Source organism: Taudactylus pleione, unplaced genomic scaffold (genome assembly GCF_031769625.1).
Source record: "Taudactylus pleione unplaced genomic scaffold, aTauple2 ptg000053l, whole genome shotgun sequence".
In the NCBI taxonomy this organism is placed as follows: domain Eukaryota; kingdom Metazoa; phylum Chordata; class Amphibia; order Anura; family Myobatrachidae; genus Taudactylus; species Taudactylus pleione.
Window position 1 is genome coordinate 32,317,839 of NW_028284455.1, and position 19,429 is coordinate 32,337,267.

At 43.4% G+C, this 19,429-nt stretch overlaps 1 protein-coding gene across 3 annotated transcripts in view; it reads left to right on the forward strand.

The window, feature by feature from the left end:
* The first annotated feature begins 976 nt into the window (after positions 1 to 976).
* ANO10 (anoctamin 10) overlaps positions 977 to 19,429 on the forward strand; it is a 319,184-nt gene continuing 300,731 nt past the window's right edge. Inside the window, exon 1 of one of the 3 annotated variants that reach the window (XM_088463625.1) lies at positions 977 to 1,043. In XM_088463625.1, the coding sequence (XP_088319751.1) occupies positions 1,002 to 1,043 (42 nt within the window). In that variant the 5' untranslated portion in view covers positions 977 to 1,001. Of the gene's footprint in view, positions 1,044 to 17,835; positions 17,886 to 19,429 lie in introns of those variants that run through there. The other 2 variants (XM_088463672.1, XM_088463666.1) reach the window with 2 other exon arrangements.

The window sequence follows — 19,429 nt, forward strand, 5'->3', positions numbered from 1 at the left end:
TAGCACCTTGAGGGCTGGAGGTGTTTGGCAAGATGGTGACCTAATGGTCACGGAACAGCCTAGACGGCTGGAGGTGCTCGGCAAGATGGTGACCCGATGATCACGGAGCAGCCTTGAGGGCTGGAGGTGCTCGGCAAGATGGTGACCCGATGGTCATGGAGCAGCCGTGAGGGCTTGAGATATCCCGAGAGGCAGAGCAGCGGAGATAACCTTGGTATATAATATAGTCCACTCAGAAGCTGCACTGTGGTTAATGCTGCCAGGATGATGCAGCAATGTGATGACTGAAGGCGCTGCACTGCAGTTAATGCCACATGGATGGTGCAGCAGTTGTAATGACTGAAGAAGCTGCACTGTGGTTAATGCCGCTGGGATGGTGCAGCATTTGGGAGATGAGGTGCACACACATTGCGGAGGTAGTTGCGGTGTAAGGCTGGAGACCCTCAGACGCAGCAGTGCGCAATGTGCCACCGGAATATGACACGGCACTTGGAAAGCTGAAAGCACTCTGCAGCGGAGATAGCCGCGATGTTATGCTGGAACCTCAGATGCTGCAGTGCGGTTAATGCCGCTGGGAAATAATGCAGCAACTGGGAGGTGATGTGTACACCTGCTGCAGAGGCTGTTGCAGTGTTAGGCTGGAGACCCTCAGACGCAGCAGTGCGCACTGTGCTGCCGGAATATGACATGGCACTTGCTTGTAAGGCTGGAAGCACTCTGCAGTGTTATGGATGTACCTACACTATTTACATGAGATCCCTAGAGCTAGCTGATGGGGCTCATGCAATAGGCAGGGATCCACATCCACAGAGAATTAACCTGGAGTTACGGTAGCAGCAGGCAAAGCAAGAGTTAATTGCAGGCAGACAAGGAAAAGGTAATAGTAACTGAAGGGGCAAACAGGTGCAGGTGTGTACTGGAGTCTGCTGCAGAAAACTAGCTTGTAGGTCTGAAGACTTGCAATTAACTGGCACAGGTGGACATACACAGAAACAGTCAGGATGCATATCTGGATAGTTGCAGGCCAGCTACACAGGAAGCAGGTAGGAATAATGTAGAACCTGTAGTGCTGGATATGAACTTGGTTGTGGCAGGCCAGCTATTCAGGATGCAGGTGGGAATGATGTTGAACCTGCAATGCTGGATATGGACTTGATTGTGGCAGCCAGCTACTCAGGATGCAGGTGGGAGTTTGTAACAGAACCAGTACCTGATATGGTTGAACTTGCAGTCGGATGCAGGTTGAAGTTTGTAGCAGAACCAGTACTTGAAAAGGTTGAACTGGCAGAATGAATCCACAGGTACACACTGGGACTAGAGACAAACCAGAGGTGACACAAAAGGTAAATTGGAGGGAATTGGCTAGGCACAGACACGGAGCTGGGATGGACATGGGAACAGGGCAGAATGCAGCAGGACACAGGAGTAGGACTGACAGGGACAGGACACTAAGGACTGAGGGAGCGATTCAGACCCGGGCGCTAAGCTGCGCTCTCACAGCCGTCAGGGGGCAGATATGCAAATTCCACGATCGCACAGCCAGGCTAAAGGATGCCCTCTATGTCTTAGAGAGCGACGGCAGAGTGAACGCTCATCAGTGTAATGATTCCCACTTTTTTTTCTTAGCACACATATTCTCCAAGAAGAGTGTGATCAATCGAGAGCCATCGGATCTGCTCGCAGCCCTTAAGGTAGACCCTACCCCACAGCTAGCACTGCGATCACTGCAGGCTGAAATACAACTAGGTGACGTGTACAGTGACGCTTCTATGCTAATTATGCATGCTCAAAGAACGTCGTTTTGATGCTCAGACACTCTTGCGTTCGCTCATCCACTCCCATTTTCCAGGACCTTCCCGTTACCACCCACAAATGGCACTGTCACTCAAAGTAGCGCTCAGTCTGTGTACTACGAGCGCACGATTCCCGAACGTGGTGACTGGCTCGCACACTGCGACGCATGCACAGACGGGTGACTATCGGCCATAGTGTGCGATCGCAGCTTACCATCTGAGTCTGAAGCAGGCCCTGAGTCTGGAAGCAAAGGTATACAATGGCAGGATACTGGACACAGGAACAAAGGTTTAGGAGCAAGGAACTGCACAGCGTGCAGTGACCACGTGAACATCCACTAGGTGCAGAAACTTAGTAATATCGGCAGGCAGGAACTGACTTGAATTCCTAATGAAGGGAAAGGTCTCCTGTGATTGGTATATCAGGCTGAGGTCAGGTAACGAGACTACCAACAGGTGAGAAGCTGCACGTAGCAGCCAGAGTCCAGGCAGCTAGGATAACAACTGAGAGCCAGCCAGGAAGAGAGCCGCACATGTAACATGCAGCAGAGATAGCCGCGAAGTTATGCTGGAACCTCTGATGCTGCAGTGTGGTTAATGCCACTGAGATGTTATGCGACAGGAGACACGACAGACTCAGGACTAGAGACGCTGACAATTACAATGAGTGATACCAACTCTATGGAACCGGAAACACGTGTAAGACGCTATCACCGGCACCCGAGCAACGCATCAGCAGGAAAGAAAAAGGAGGAAGAACCAATCCAGTCACGGCAGAGATGACGTACAGCCGAATGGGAGGACTTCATGAGTTGACAGCGTGGTGTGTCCGTCTCCCAGCAACAGGTCTATGAAAATCGCCAGGAGCACCATTGTCCAACAAGATACGGCCGGAGCTTGTGACAAACACTTCGCCATTGCTGCATTTTTTCTGTGGACATTAATACTGTACGTTGTTATCATGTGTGCTCAGGACATCAGCATTGCTGCATTTATCCTGTGGAAATTGCTAGCAGTACATTGCTGCTATCAAGTGATTTCAGCACTTCACTTTTGCTGTATTTTTCCTGAGGACATTACTATCAGTACTTTGCTGCTTTTAGGTGTTATCAGCACTTTGTCAATGCAGCATTTATTCTGTGGACATTTATTAGGTGTTCTCAGCACTTAAGATATTGCTGCACTTTTTCTGTGGACATTAATACTGTACATTGTTATCAGGTGGTTTTCAGCACTTTACCATTGCTGCATTTATCCTGTGGACATTACTACCAGTACTTTGTTGCTTTTAGGTGTTATCATCACTTCATCATTTCTGCATTTATTCTTTGGATATTTATTAGGTGTTCTCAGACCTTTTCTATTACTGTACTTTTTCTGTGGACATTAATACTGTACATTGCCATCAGGTGTTCTCAACACTTCACCATTGCTGCATTTATTTTACGGACATTTATTAGGTGTTTTCAGCACTTCAACCTTGCTGCATTTTTTCTGTGAACATAACTACCAATACTTAGCTGCTTTTAGGTGTTACCAGACCTTCACCAGTGCAGCATTTATACTGTGGATATTACTAGCAGTACATTGTTACTATTAGGTGTTCTCAGCACTTCACCATTGCTGAATTTATTCCTTGGACATTTATTAGATGTTTTCAGCACTTCACCATTGCAGCATTTATTCTTTGGTCATTACTACTGTTCATTGCTGTCAGGTGGTTTTAGCACTTCACTGCTGCATTTATCCTTTGGACATTACTACAAGTTATTTGCTGCCTTTAGGTTTTATTAGCGCTCACCATTTCAGCATTTATTCTATGTACATTACTAGCAGTACAATGCTGCTGTCAAGTGTTCTCAGCACTTCACCATTGCTGCATTTATTCTTTGGACATTTATTAGGTGTTCTCAGAACTTCACCACTGCTGCATTTTTTCTGTGGACATTACAAGTGTACATTGCTATCAGGTGTTTACTAGCAGTACATTGCTGCTATTAGGTGTTCTCAGCACTTCACCATGGCTACATTTAATCTTTGGACATTTATTAGGTGTTCTCAGCAATTCACTATGGCTGCATTGCTGTCTTGTGTTTTCAGCACTTCACCATTGCTGCATTTATCCTGTTGACATTGTTACCAGTACTTTGCTACTTTCAGGTGTTATCAGCACTTCACCATTGCCGCATTTATTTTGTGGACATTACTAGCAGCATATTGCTGCTAAGAGGTGTTCTCAGCATTTCACTATTGCTGCATTTATTCTTTGGACATTAATTAGATGTTCTCAGCACTTCACCATTGCTGCATATATTCTGTGGAAATTACTACTGTACATTGCTTTTAGGTGTTTTTAGCACTTTACCATTGTGGCATTTGTCCTATAGACATTCCTACCAGTACTTTGCTGCTTTTGGGTATTATCAGCAGTTCACCCTTGCTGCATTTATTCTTTGGACATTTATTAGGTGTTCTGAGCACTTCATCATTGCTGCATTTATTCTGTGGACATTACTACTATACAATGCTATCAGGTGTTCTTAGCACCTTACCATAGCTGCATTTATTCTGTGGATATTACTGTAAGAGGGATGCGGCATGGTGCCTGCTGCCGTACAGGTGTACTCTTGTAGCTTACCTTTCTTCGCACCCTCTCACCTTCAGCAATTATAGGTAACAAACGATCCTGGTTTGCAAACTGGACACTGGCACAATGATCTAGATCAAAGAAGATAATGTGAGAGCTGTCCAAAGCAGACCAAAATGCCCTGTTGAACTGAGAAGCGCTCTCAAGAAAAATAAATATTTGTGTTTAAGTGAAGATTATCTCGAGCACTTTTGGCCTTAGATACCAAGCTTCACCTATAAGTACTCATACACCAGGTGAGGACTTGACCTTGAACTGGAGTGCAAGGCCCACTGTTCACCCAGGAAGATAGATAGGTAGAGACAAGCAAATACAGATGGTAGAGACAAGCAAATACAAGCAAATAGTCTCATCATGACTATTCTTGTTCTTTGTCCACATACAGTAGTCACCTACAGATCTCTGTATGGAGACAACAAATACCACAGCCATGCAGGGCCTAAAGCTAACTTAAGTGTGTCACACCACTACACTTACTACAACGACATCACCTTCCACCTACTGTGTGTGTAGTGTGGCACAACTTTTAACAAACAAACAGTTCTAACACATTTTCCCTGCACTGAACAACATCCACATTGACAATCAGACGGTAATTACACAATGCAGGAGTAAATCATGGTACTGTCTCTTTAAGTGTTATATACCTGCCTAATCAGAGCTGGCCAGCTCCTCTTCTGATGGGAAAACAGGCTTTTACAGTGGAGGCCAGACAGCCATTCACCTCAAGGAGAAAAGGAAAGGAGTTCTTACCTGCGGCTGCTTGGAGACTCTACATAGTAGGCTGCCTAGAGTGGAGCGGCTATTGGAATCTTCCCTGATCGCCCTCTTGCCGAACAGCACCCCTACAGTGGAGTTTTTACTTAGGCTGTTCAGGAGCTCTGCAGAAACTGCTGCCTTGAGCGGAGCGGCTATTGAAATGCGTCGGTCTCCTTCCTAATCACGCTAACCGCTGAACGCCACCCACACATATCGGAAGACCTGAGTGCGCCCAGAGTCTATAGACTATGCGCAGGTCACCGGGAAAGTGGTCGTGGCTGCCATTTTCACTGTACTGCGCATGCACAAACAACTGGAAAATGGCCATTTTTCCAGTCGTTTCAGCGACGGACCCCCGCGCCGACGTGGGACTCTGGAGAGGTAAGTAACCGTATATAGGTGCAGGGTGTGCAGTGCAGGGGCCCCCCTGGACCCAGGGGCCCATGTGCCTAGCACACCTTGCACCAATTATAGATACGCCTCTGTGTACAACATATTTGCCCGATGATAGATGTCTAAACGACCAGCAAACCATTATTAAAGGATTCAACAGTAACTATATCGTTCAATCGCTCAATTTAATCATCTAGCGGATGTGTGCCTTTACTCTAAATTATATTTTGAAAAATGATTGGTTGGTACTTTATCTCCATCTACTTTATCTCTCTCCAAGGCTTAGTATATAGACCCATAAGTAGAAAGCCAAACATCCCAATCCAATGTCCTGTTGTGGTCTCTATGGTCCAAGAAAATTATAAGAATATGATAAGTTGAAAATGGTCAAGTTCACAATACAACTTCAGATGAACACAAAAATATTGATCAATCTGCTGTTACAACTGCTAATACCCAAGAAGTTGAATCTTAGATCACAGTTCTACCTGTAAACTCTTTTTTGTAGTGGTGAAGAACCTTACAGTTAAAGGAGATCACAAAGACTACATTGGAAAAATTATAAGTATCTGTAATGGCAACTTTTTTACTTTACAATACTTTAAAAGAAGGGATGTAGTTGAAATCCCGGCTGTCGGGATGCTGGCACTCAGAATGCCGGCACAGGAATCCCAACACTAGTCAGAATCCCGGCACCGGCATCCCAACTGCCAGCATTCCGATGGTAAGTAGTGGCACTAGCGGGAGAGTTAGGGTTAGGCAATAGGGGGAGAGTTAAGGTTAGGCATTAGGGGGGGAAAGTTAGGTTTAAACACTAGAGGGGTAGGTTAGGTTTAGGGTGCAGAGAGGGAGAGTTAGGGGTAGGATACTTACCAACAAGTATCGGTATCCTAACCCTGTCGGGATTCCGAGCACCAGCATCCCCTACACAACCCGATAAGAAAAGGTGGTCTAGGGTTACAGGAATATTTAATTTTTCCTGAAAAAGATGATATTAGCATCATAAGCACAGATTTAGTGCTGTGCACTTTGTACAGGGCATCGCATTATAACACACTTTTCCTTTTTTGCACTTTTAGCACCTTTATTGTTTGTTTATTATACTGTACATGTAATATTTTCACACCTCTATTTTTCACTTTACTTCTAATCTATGCAGTAGCTGCTCCTAACACTCCTTTACACTTCACCTTTCTCACTATAGCGATGCCCTGGGGTGGCTCAGCTGGGCTGGTTTGAGGGTGTCCTGAGCTCTGGATTTTAACCCCAGTATGTCAGGGACCTACCCTAAAGAGGTTACCTGGATGCCGTGAGTAGACCCATAACCTTGGCCATGATTATGGTAAAAACCTCTATTTATTTGCTGCAAAATTTTATTGCAAAATGTAATATATATAATTAGTAGTGTTGGAGTTGTGCACTTGTAACTTTTCTTTTTGTGTCTCCAAGTAATTGACATTCAGGAACCATTTGGGGGCGATTACAGGGGGGGGAGAGGTAGCAGCAAAAATGCAGGGATGAGATGACAGTTTTTGGGGTGTGTCTTAGCCTACAACTGCAATAAAGTGGTTCCAACGTCTCAGTTTAGAAGGCCATTTTGTGTGACCATAGGACTACTTGAATGACCTACTGTATGACGGCGGCTGCATATGTACAAAGTTGTTTGGATTTTCGATGGCCCTGGTGGACGTCTCAACCGCGTCTGTGACATTTGCATATTTTTCCACAGCAGTTGGGTACAGGATCGCGGCTCTGATTGTATTAACGTAAATCCCTTCTTAGTGGGTGCTTAGGTCATGGAAGGAATATTCTCCCCGTCTAGCTACGTCCCTGTCTTCAAGGCCCCCTGCTTTGAAAAGCCTCAATCCATCCATTTATTTCTACTGAAATGGATATTTATTAGTTCCCATTTAAACATGTGTGGTAAATGTGTTTTTTTTCTGACTTTCAGCTAATATTTTGTAAACTGAGGCCTCTGTGGTCACTTTATTATTGTTACCTCTGTTAAGAGGCTTGTCCAATTTTTGTTCTCTCCATAAGCATATCTGTAAGTAGGAATGCAGTCATCATGTGTCCATTCTGTATGTCAATATTCACAATGTCAACAGCAGAAGATTGATATTGATGATGTCAACATAGTTAAAATGTCAACACTGACAGAATGGCATCATTGAAAAGGTCGACATTATCATAATGTCAACATTTCCATGAGGTTAGGAACAAAATTATTACAAATAATACAAAAACAGTATGTCCACACAACATCACTGTTGGAATGTAGACATGGTCAATGCCAACTATATAAACATGTTGACATGTGAATGTTGAACATATACAGTATACCTATCCATTTTGAATATATGATAAGTTACTGTGTGACTCAAGTTGTCAGTTGGGGAGACAGGGCCGATAACAGATATCTTGGGACCCGGTACACTAATGTCTCTGGGGGGCCCCCTTGACCGACCACCCCCATACACACACAGACCACCACCCCTGACCCCACCACCCTCGACCCCGCACCCAATCATTCCTTCACTGCGTGTGATATGTTAGGCATGATCATTTTAATTGAAAGATATGCTAGCTGTAAAATAAAGTAAAACAAAAATACACTGTCACTTACCACACACTGTCTCTCTGTCACTGATGATGCTCTTCCAGTACTTCTTGCTGACAGTATTGTGGCAGCCTGGGGTGGGGAGGGAGGTATGCAATCGGGAAGCCGACTGCCTAAATACCGGCCGCCGGCTTCCCGACTGTCATTTCCCGGCAAGGGTGAAATGCCGGGCGTCTAGATGTAGACGCCCGCATGTCCCCGACGCCGGAGACCAGCATCCCGATCGTAGAGATGCCGGGCGCCGCGAGCGGACAGCCGCGGGGGGGTTAGGTTTAGGGCTCCCGGGGGGGACTTAGGGTTAGGCACCCCCCCGGGAGGGTTAGGCTAGGGGGAGGGAGGGTTAGGCACCCCCGGGGGGGACTTAGGGTTAGGCACCCCCCCGGGGGACTTAGGTTTAGGCAGCGGGGAAGGGGGTGGTTAGGGTTAGGCACTTAGAGGGGGGATTAGGGTTAGGCACTTGGGGGGAAGTTAGGGTTAGGCACCCCTAAGGAGGGTTAGGTTAGTAGATACTCACCTATCCACGATCGGGATTTCCAGCGCTGTCGGGCTTCCGCTGCTTCGAACTCTGCTCATGTTGGGCTGCCGCTGACGGGAATCCATGCGGCCGGCGGTATTTCATACCCATTCCGGGAGGGAGGCTGTCTGCAGCCAGTCAGTGGTGCTGCAGGCAGCCGCTGTGCAGGCTGCAGTGGAGCAGACAGTGGTGTTCTGCTATGCAGCCAGGCTGCGCAACAATTTGGTCCCGTCTGGTTCAGAGCTGCGTGCTCTTGTAGGTGGGCGTGGCTGCAGGGACAGAAGGACAGGGATGGGCGTTGCATATAATGATGTTGCGGCATTATTCATTATATGACGGGGGTACTTGGTTTTATTTTATTTTGCTTATTTGCATGGCTGGCCGGCATGGTCTGTATGTACAGTCAGGTCCATAAATATTGGGACATTGACAGAATTTTCAGATTTTGGCCTCTATTCACCACCACAATGGTTTTGAAATGAAACAAACAAGATGTGCTTTAACTGCAGACTTTCAGATTTAATTTGAGGGTAATTACATCCAAATCGAGTGAACAGTGTAGGAATTACAATGGTTTCTATATGTGCCTCCCACTTTTTAAGGGGCCAAAAGTAATGGGACTATCAACTCAAAAGCTATAGGTGTGGGCTATTCCCTCATTATTTCATTATCAATTAAGCAGGTAAAAGGTCTGGAGTTGATTCTAGGTGTGACATCTGCATTTGGAATCAGTTGCTGTCAACTCTCAATATGAGATCCAAAGAGCTGTCACTATCAGTGAAGCAAGCCATCATTAGGCTGAAAAATCAAAACAAACCCATCAGAGAGATAGCAAAAACATTAGGTGTGGCCAAATCAACTGTTTGGAACATTCTTAAAAAGAAAGAATGCACCGGAGAGCTCAGCAACACCAAAAGACCCGGAAGACCACGGAAAACAACTGTGGTGGATGACAAAATAATTATTTCCCTGGTGAAGAAAAACCCCTTCACAACAGTTGGCCAAATCAAGAACACTTTCCAGGAGATAGATGTATATGTGTCAAAGTCAACAATCAAGAGAAGACTTCACAAGAGTGAATATAGAGGGTTCACCACAAGATGCAAACTACTGGTGAGCCACAAAAACAGGAAGACCAGATTAGAGTTTGCCAAACAACATCTAAAAAAGCCATTACAGTTCTCGAACAACATCCTATTGACAGATGAGACAAAGATCAACTTGTACCAGAGTGATGGGAAGAGAAGAGAAGGAAAGGAACTGCTCATGATCCAAAACATACCACCTCATCAGTGAAGCATGGTGGTGGTAGTGTCATGGCGTGGGCATGTATGGCTGCCAATGGAACTGGTTCCCTTGTATTTATTGATGATGTGACTGCTGACAAAAGCAGCAGAATGAATTCTGAAGTGTTTCGGGCAATATTATATGCTTATATTCAGTCAAATGCTTCAGAACTCATTGGACAGTGCTTCACAGTGCAGATGGACAATGACCCAAAGCATACTGCAAAAGCAACCAAAGAGTTTTTTACGGCTAAAAAGTGGAATGTTATGCAATGGCCAAGTCAATCCCCTCACCTGAATCCGATTGAGCATGCATTTCACTTGATGAAATCAAAACTGAAGGGAAAATGCCCCAAGAACAAGCAGGAACCGAAGACATTTGCAGTAAATGCCTGGCAGAGCATCACCAGGGATGAAACCCAGCGTCTGGTGATATCTATGCATTCCAGACTTCAGGCTGTAATTGCCTGCAAAGGATTTGCAACAAAGTATTAAAAAGTGAAAATTAGATTTAGGATTGTTTAGTTTGTCCCATTACTTTTCGCCCCTTAAAAAGTGGGAGGCACATATAGAAACCATTGTAATTCCTACACCGTTCACCTGATTTGGATGTAATTACCCTCAAATGAAATCTGAAAGTCTGCAGTTAAATCACATCTTGTTTGTTTCATTTCAAAGCCATTGTGGTGGTGAATAGAGGACAAAATATGAAAATTCTGTCAATGTCCCAATATTTATGGACCTGACTGTATATCAAATTCTGGTGCTGCAGTGGCCCCATCATTTTCTGGACCTCGGGGCCTGGTGCGGATGTATCCTTACTACCCCCCTGTCGCCCGGCCTGCTGGTAGAGACCCCACTCTTTCTGTAGCTTATTGACAGAAGTTATTATTATTATTTATTACAGGGAATAGTAAGGGGTCTAATCATCATCACTTAATTCTTACCTACTTTTGTAGAAATTAAGATTTTTATAGAAATGAAGTACCAGGGTAATTCATCAATCTTGTAATGTAGGATATCATCGATATCTCCTGTTTACAATTATCCCTTGATAATTTCCGCAGTCCCCATACTACAGCATGGGGATGTGGAAATTATGAAATTTATCAAAGCATTTTTTTTGGAACTTGACAGTGACACTGTATGCAGGGGCGTATTAAGAGAAGAGGGGGCCCGTATGCAGTCTGCACCCAGGGTCTACTGCGCATGCACAGGCCACCGGGAAAATGGCACAGCAGTAAGTTTCACAACGATATCGCTACTGCGCATGCGCAAAACGCCGGGAAAATGACCATGGTGTCCATTTTCCGGGTGATTTTTACAGCGTTGATACCGCTGATGTGGGACTCCGGAGAGGTAAGTATTAAAAGCTTCAAGACAGGCTGCGAAGAGGCAGTGAAGCAGGAGAAATGTCCCCTTATTCCGAAAACGCTGTCTCCACAAAAGGAGCAGCTTTTAGGAAGTGATAATGAAGTATAGAAGGCATGATGATACTAGGATTGAACTTGCAGCGAATTCAATCCTTAAATATCACAGGGGATATTTTTCCCTTAATGAATAGACCCCTTAGAGTTCCTCTGTTACACTGATAATATAAACCGAAAAGCATATTTATATCCCAACATTTCCAATAACAAAGATGGACAATAAAAAATGGGTGCCTTTTGCATTTGTTCTTATGATATACATAGACACTGATATGTAATGTAAGACATTATATATACTGCAGTCCAAACACTTTATTACATGGGTGGGAATGATGTAGAATCCAAGTAGTTTTGCAAGGTAATAAAGAGGTGAATTCACAATTATTTCTTATCAGCCTCGAAAGAGGGCCACATGGTAACAAAACAGGGACAACTGAGATATATAGTACATTTTACATCTTTCTGCAACATAGAATTTATGATGGCTGCATATCTTAGCCCAGCATTGTGTTATTTGAAAAACAAATACAGTATTATAGTGACATCTATAGGTGAAGAAAAAAAGTGTGTGAAAATTATGAATATAATAATTTAGGATTTATAATCATCAGGATTTTGCTTCTTTCAGCAATCCTAAGGATGAACGCACTCATCAATTTAGGTGTACCCATTGCATAGACTTGTGCTTTGAAGTAATACTAAGGAGAATGATGCCTTCCAATTCACATAGGATCGAAATATTCACCTTCATTGATCTGCATCCACAAAGTATTTTTAGAGAACCGATAAGCTTTATTCTTCTGAATATGGATTCACACAGTTATTTTTTATATATAAAAAAGGTACCAGAACTCAGAATAAAGGTGCCGGAACTCACCGGAAAATACAAGTCTATACAAGATTTATAGTGGATAGTATGGATGTGTGGAGATTATTATTTTATTAATTTAATAAATTATTTCTCTAACAAACAAGGTGCAGGTACTGCATACACCTGAGTACCACCATAAGCATTTGAATTCAGTCTATTTTTGGGAAGTCCCATGGATTTCAGGGAGAGCAGGTCAACCACCTACATCCTGCCCACTTCTTAGGGAAATGGGTGGAATGAGAGGGTAATTATCATAGACCTGCCCCTTCTGTGTGATGCCACGATTCAACGCGGTCTAGCGCATATAATGACATAGTACGACTCACACTGTCCCCCATAGTGGCCATATAAATCAAAACGGTAGGCAAGTATGATTCAGCCCATAAAACTGCTGTTTCCACTTTGTGCAGGCCATGAGCCTCATTTACAAAGCAGAAAATGGCCAAGATGCAGCTCAAAATCCTGTTTGGTGTCGGTCAATTTGTAGTTAATTTCCACTATGGGTTTATTGTTCATTGTTCAAAGAAAGGACTTTATAATGTAGTTCCAGTAAATGAACGGTGTACTCTCATACTCTAGAGTTTCCACTGTCAGAATAAAATTGATAATATGGTTTTTGGAACAATATGACACTGTTTGCAGCACCTGGATGAGTAAATTAAGGCACCAATGAGGAGCTGTGCAAAAACAAGATTTAATATTGCGGAGAAGCATTATTAAAGTAAATGTTATAGAGAGCTCATTTGTAGGGGCGTTCATTTCTGTGCAGAAAGGTACATGGTTATTTTTGCTCTAAATTGTACCTGAATTTTTCCCCAGCTCTGAACTGATGGAGATCATGTATTAAAGGAAGCATATTGGACCTCATTCAGAGTCGGTCGAAGCGGCCGCACGGTCGTACGGAAAAAGGGGCCGGATATGCAAATGATTCCCTCGCAAGTTGCATCCCTAAGTTCGGTTCGGTAGTTGGCCGACCAAGGGGAGGAAGCGGTCGGAAGACATAAAAATACGCCCCCTTCTCGTACGCATTGCACGTCATCTCCGGGCATATAAGGATTAATCGAGACCATCGGAACTGGTCGTAGAGTTTAAGGTTGACCATACCCTCTCTTAAGCTCTACGATCATGTCAGTGTAAAAACCTCCCAGGTCACATGTGCCATGACGCTACTTTGTTAATTATGCACTCCCATAATCCGTATGCACTCCCATAAAACGCCGCTCGCATAATGAGGCACGCCTGCGTTCGGATCTCCACTCCCCCGTTTTCAAGCACCTTCCCCTGTTACCACCCACAAACGCCTCCATCTGTCACTCAAACTACCGACCTGGCTGTGTTCAAGGAGAGAGAAATTTCTGATCGTAGCGGCTAGTTTGCGCACGCGCATTGCGAACTTTACGCATGCACAGTATAGCGAACATCGGTGGCGTACGACCATGCGGCCGCAACGACCGACACTGAATGAGGTCCATTGTTCCTTGTCATGCAATGTCTAGGAAATTTCCAGGTCTGATGCATAAGAGGTCTGGTACACAGGTTCAGAGCAGGTACAGGGAGCAAGCAGAACGGATGGTTATATACTCTGCAGCAGCTTTATATACGCAGTGGCTATGCACCATTGGATCATTTGTGTTAACATCGGCCATCTGAGTAACTTTCAGGTTAGTCAGGACGGCGTTAAATTCACGTTTCTGTCCAGAAAACAGGGCCGACACCTTCATTTTATGGGAAGCTGCCTGTAGCTGCCCTTTCCCCGCCTATTGTCGCAGACAGAGATTCTTTCATGCACAATACAGGCCATCATCAAAGTTTTATGCAAACGGAATCAATACACTGAAGAGTCGATAAAGTGTGGTGTACAGCAGAGGGACGAGACTACGTGATTGCTAGTATTAGCATCAACTGCTAGGTTTCCCACTACTTTATAGTGTCAGGAGCCGGGATCCAAGTCATTAGAACTTACTGGTGACTCAGCATTTCATCAATACTGGTCCCTCTTCCTCTCAGCCTGACAGACATTTGATGTGACTATTGCACTGTGGAGCTCATTCAGACCCGCTCGCTAAGAAGCAAACGCTCGCTGCTGCCGATGGTATGCATTGTGTATGCATTGTGCCTATGCATCGTATTGCACATACCTTAGCGAAACTTCACAATGCGTTCGCACGCTGCACATAGACAGCCCAGCAGGGTGAGTGACAGGGGAAGCCATTTGTAGGTGGTAACAGGGGCTGGCCATTAAAAACGGGGGAGTGGAGGTGCAAACGCAGGCGTACCTGAGCATCTCAATGGCGTTTTAGAGGTGTGCATAATTATAAGACAGCGTCGTAATACACGTCACCTGGCTTGTTTTTACACTGATGTGCTCGCAGTGCTTGCGACAGGGTATGGTCAACCTCAAGCGCTGCAATCGCATCCGATGTTACCCGATGGTTGAATACACTTCCTGGACATGACGTGCACAAGTGGGCATCTTAAGACAGGCTGGTGGGTGTCTGCATACACTATGTGATCGCTCTCTAAGAAATACTGGGCGTGCTAATGCATTGCTGTGCGATTTCACTGCCTACGCAATTTGCATACAATCGTGCGAGCGATCGCATCTAGCGAGCGCCTCTGAATCAGCTCCTGTGCTCCATTTCACATTTTTGTAGCTGTAGCCAATACTTGTAATAGAACGTATTTTGCCTCTTCTAGTTGTGCTTCATGGGCAGCCCACATCTCTAGGTGCACTGTCACCAATTTGAGAAAAGCTTCTGTCATGTTACAATAGATTAATTCAGTATTTTTTCAAATTATAAAAATAAAAATTTGTTTATCAGATCAGAGCCTAAAAAGAATATACCGTTTGTTTGCATGTTTTAATCTCTAATCGCTCTCTAGACAACTGGAGACACATCTTTTATGGTCTCTGCTACTATTTGATGTATCGTTTATAAGAAATGTCTTTCTTCTTCTGCCGACTTATGTATGGTTTATATTTAGACATCACTAACTGTTTTGTTCTTCTGTACAGTACATAGCCGACATAATAAAAATATTTTGGGTGAAAAAACTTCATACTCATGACTGTGTCTGAAATAGGGTGACTAATAGAAGGGAAGTAGATTATGGCCGTTTAATATTTATTAACCACTCACAATGGCAGTTTACAGTTTACCCAGAACTAATGTCCCTTTGCTGCCCTATATGGACCATCTAGGACTCACAATCATATACATAGTACATAGAAATTCCTTTCAGCCACTTACACAAAGATTTTGCTATACATTTATGCAGTAGGAATAGATAAAGAATAGATAACCATATACAATTAGGTACACATAGCACATTACAGAGTCAAAAACATTATGGGGCTGTTTTGCAGCTTTATGCTACTGTGAGTATTTATTCAACCAATGCGGGGAATCATGCGGGTCACAAACGTAAAATGCGCCTGGAATAAATTATTTCCCAGGCACATTTTAAATTTGTGATTAGACGCAAAATGCACCCAAATGTAAATGAGGTCTATGATGCTTATCTTCATTTCTTCCCCACTCTGTCTTGGATACTTGGATTTTCAGACTTTCAGATAGGAATAGAAATACAGTGCCTTGCAAAAGTATTCACCCCCCCCCCTTTGTATTTTTCTTATTTTGTTGCCTCACAACCTGGAATTAAAATGGATAGTTTGAAGGTGTGCATCATTTCATTTACAGAACATTCCTAGAACTGTGAAGTTGTGTTTTTTTTTATATTGTGAATCCAACAACATTTAGGACAACATAACAGAAAACTTCAGCGTGCATAACTATTCACCCCTCTAAAGTCAGTACTTTGTCGAGCCACCTTTTGCGGCAATTACAGCTGCAAGTCAATTTGGATAAGTCTCTATGAGCTTGCCACATCTTGCCCCTGGGATTTTTGCCATTCCAGCACATTTAAATGTTTCCCCTTAAATCACTCAAGTGTTGCTTTAGCAGTATGCTTCGGGTCATTGTCCTGCTGGAAGGTGAACAGTCTCAAATCACGGGAGACTGAAACATGTTTTGCTCAAGAATATCCCTGTATTTAGCAACAGCCATCTTTACCTCAACTCAAATCAGTTTCCCAGTCCCTGCTGCTGAAAAACATCCCCACAGCATGATGCTGCCACCACCATGTTTCACTGTGGGGATGGTGTTCTTGGGGTGATGGGATGTATTGGGTTTGCGCCAGACATAGCGTTTTCCTTAGTGGCTGAAAAGTTATATTTGAGTCTCATCTGACCAGAGCACCTTCCTCCATACATTAGGGGAGTTGCCCAAATGCCTTTTGGCAAACTCAAATCGTGCCGCCTTATTTTTATCACCTAAGTAATGGCTTTTTTCTGGCCACTCTTCCATAAAGCCCAGCTCTATGGAGTGTACGGCTTATTGTGGTCACATGCACAGATACAGACTGATGTAGTCTTTGCTGTGAAACTCTGCAGCTCCTTCAGGGTTACCTTTGGTCTCTGTGCTGCCTCTCTGATTAATGCCCTCCTTGCCTGGTTTGTGAGTTTTGGTGGGCGGCCCTCTCTTGGCAGGTTTGTTGTGGTACCATGTTCTTTCCATTTGTTGATGATGGATTTGATGTTGCTCCGGGGGATCATCAAATATTTGGATATTTTTTTATAACCCAACCCAGAATTGTACTTCTGAACAACTTTGTCCCTGACTTGTTTGGAGAGCTCCGTGGTCTTCATGGTGTGATGCCTCTTGCTTAGTGGTGTTGCAGCCTCTGGGGCCTTTCAAAAAAGGTGTGCTTATACTGACAGATCATGTGACACTTAGATTTCACACAGGTGGCCTTCATTTCACTAATTATGTGACTTCTGAAGGTAATTAGTTGCACCAGAACTTTTGAGGGGCTTCATAGCAAAGGGGATGATAACATATGCACATGCCAATTTTCAGAATTTTATTTATAAAGATTATTTTTTATATATTGTTTTTTCTCATTTCACTTCACCAAATTAGACTATTTTGTGCAGATTCATGACAATAAATTCAGATGAAAAAAAATAAATAAATTACAGGTTGTAATGTAACAAAAAAGGTAAAAAGCCAAGGGGGTGAATACATTTGCAAGGCACTGTATGGAAGACAATCATAGTATAGTATTTTCCATACAATTTATTAAATAGACATAAAAGAAACAGACATACCATGTAACAAAAAATATAAATCTCATATGATCTCCTTGTAAGGAACTTCTGTTATATGGATTGCTCATCTGTGGTTTCTAAAAATCAGGAAGAGTTAGGATGAATAAAGATCATTTCATCCCCCTAAAACAGGCATTCATCAGGGGGAATAGCCCCAGAAAAGCCTAGTATATGACATCAACAGGCTGAGACACTCACAAAGCAGTACTTATGACATGATCCTCTTTAATCCATTACAATCATGTTGGCTTTCCCCAATTTGGCAATCCCGACCAAAATAGGATAATCAATCAGGGATTTTTAAACATTTCACAGAATCCCAGATGAATCGATGATCATCAATAGCCGCAGATCGGCAATTCTGACCGGCAGATCAGTGGTTCCAGTCGCATCGGGGAATCGGTAAGCAGATGTATGGGGCCCTTAACTGTCACACTTCACTCTGGCAAAGCTGGTTAATATGGATTTCAGGGGAGCTGTTTAGCTTAATTCAGGATGGGCTCAGGCCCTGATTGGAGTAGCCATCAACTGTCAGCCCTATATACTGTAGCCCTATATCTACTTACCTTGTATGACTTGCTGGCTGAAAAAGAATCAGGTCTCAAACCTTGGGTTTAGCTTTCTTTGTGTACACTGATATTGTCAGTCCTTATCTCTGGTATTGGGTGTTTGCTTTTCATGCACTGTATGACTCCTGCTGTGTTTATAACATAATAATAAATGGAATATGTTATGTGTTAACATAAATTATGAATCTGTTATGACACATCAATAAAGACACATATGAAGTATAAAAACATTTAATAACTCACAATAACACAATAAGTATATAATAAAACCAAACACAATGGAATAATAATTATAGACATATATAATTGACACTCAATAAATACTGCACACTCCTAATAGTGAGATAGATGGTGATAAGTAGCTGCTCATTGAATGAGTGTACTGCCCCAATTAAAATGCAGTCCAAACAGAATATAAAAATATCCTATAAAATGTTGCAGTTTTTACCTGACATATCCACAACTTGTATGGCAAGTCCCATTACCAGAGTGATTCCGACATGAATTGATTAAGTCCCATAACAAACAAACTGGATGAGCTAGACTGAAAGTGATGCTGCTTGTGAAATAATGTACCCAAAATACGCTCACTTAGAATTTTCAGAGCGACCGCTGTGGATTGAGGTGAGTGGCGAGCTCAGTTGTGGATCGCTGATCCCAGCTCACAGGTATTGTAACTTGCTGCTTCCTGCTGGAATAAACAACGTCTATAAAAGCTGCAGTGCTGGTAAGTGCAGATGTACCAATGAATTAGAAAAACATGCAGGTGTTACTGTGCTCTCTTAGCTGCCACTGCCAGCAAACATCATGACTAGGGCCTGCTGAAGCACATGTCTTAAAGGTAATGAAGACACAATGGGGAGTCTTATGCAGCATACACACTAGATGATAAGTTGGACGATTTGAGCGATAATGATATCGTTATCGTTCATCATGTTCAATATCGTCCAATGTGTATGCAAGACATTGTTAATGATGTGCGCTTCCGCAGATCGTTAACGACATCTTACATCACCCATACTTGCAGAGCAACCTGATGATATCGTCAGGTTCTGTAAGTGCAGGGATGAGGGACAGTGCCGTCATTGAACAATATCATTCAGTGTGTATGCTCAAGGTTGTTAATGGCATTGAGCCTGGCAGTGCAGGGGAAACACTTAACGATATCGCTGATGGATATCCTTTGAAAAAGCTGCTACATATATGCAGCGAAACGCATCTCCTACTCTTTTATCATGAAATGCTATTTACCATTATACAGTCATTGTGAACATTGGTATACATCTAAGCCACACATAGACAGAGGTCCACTTACTCCCACTCACTCTACAGCAACAACGAACAGAGGAGGAGACCAGCAGAGAAGGAGTTAATGGG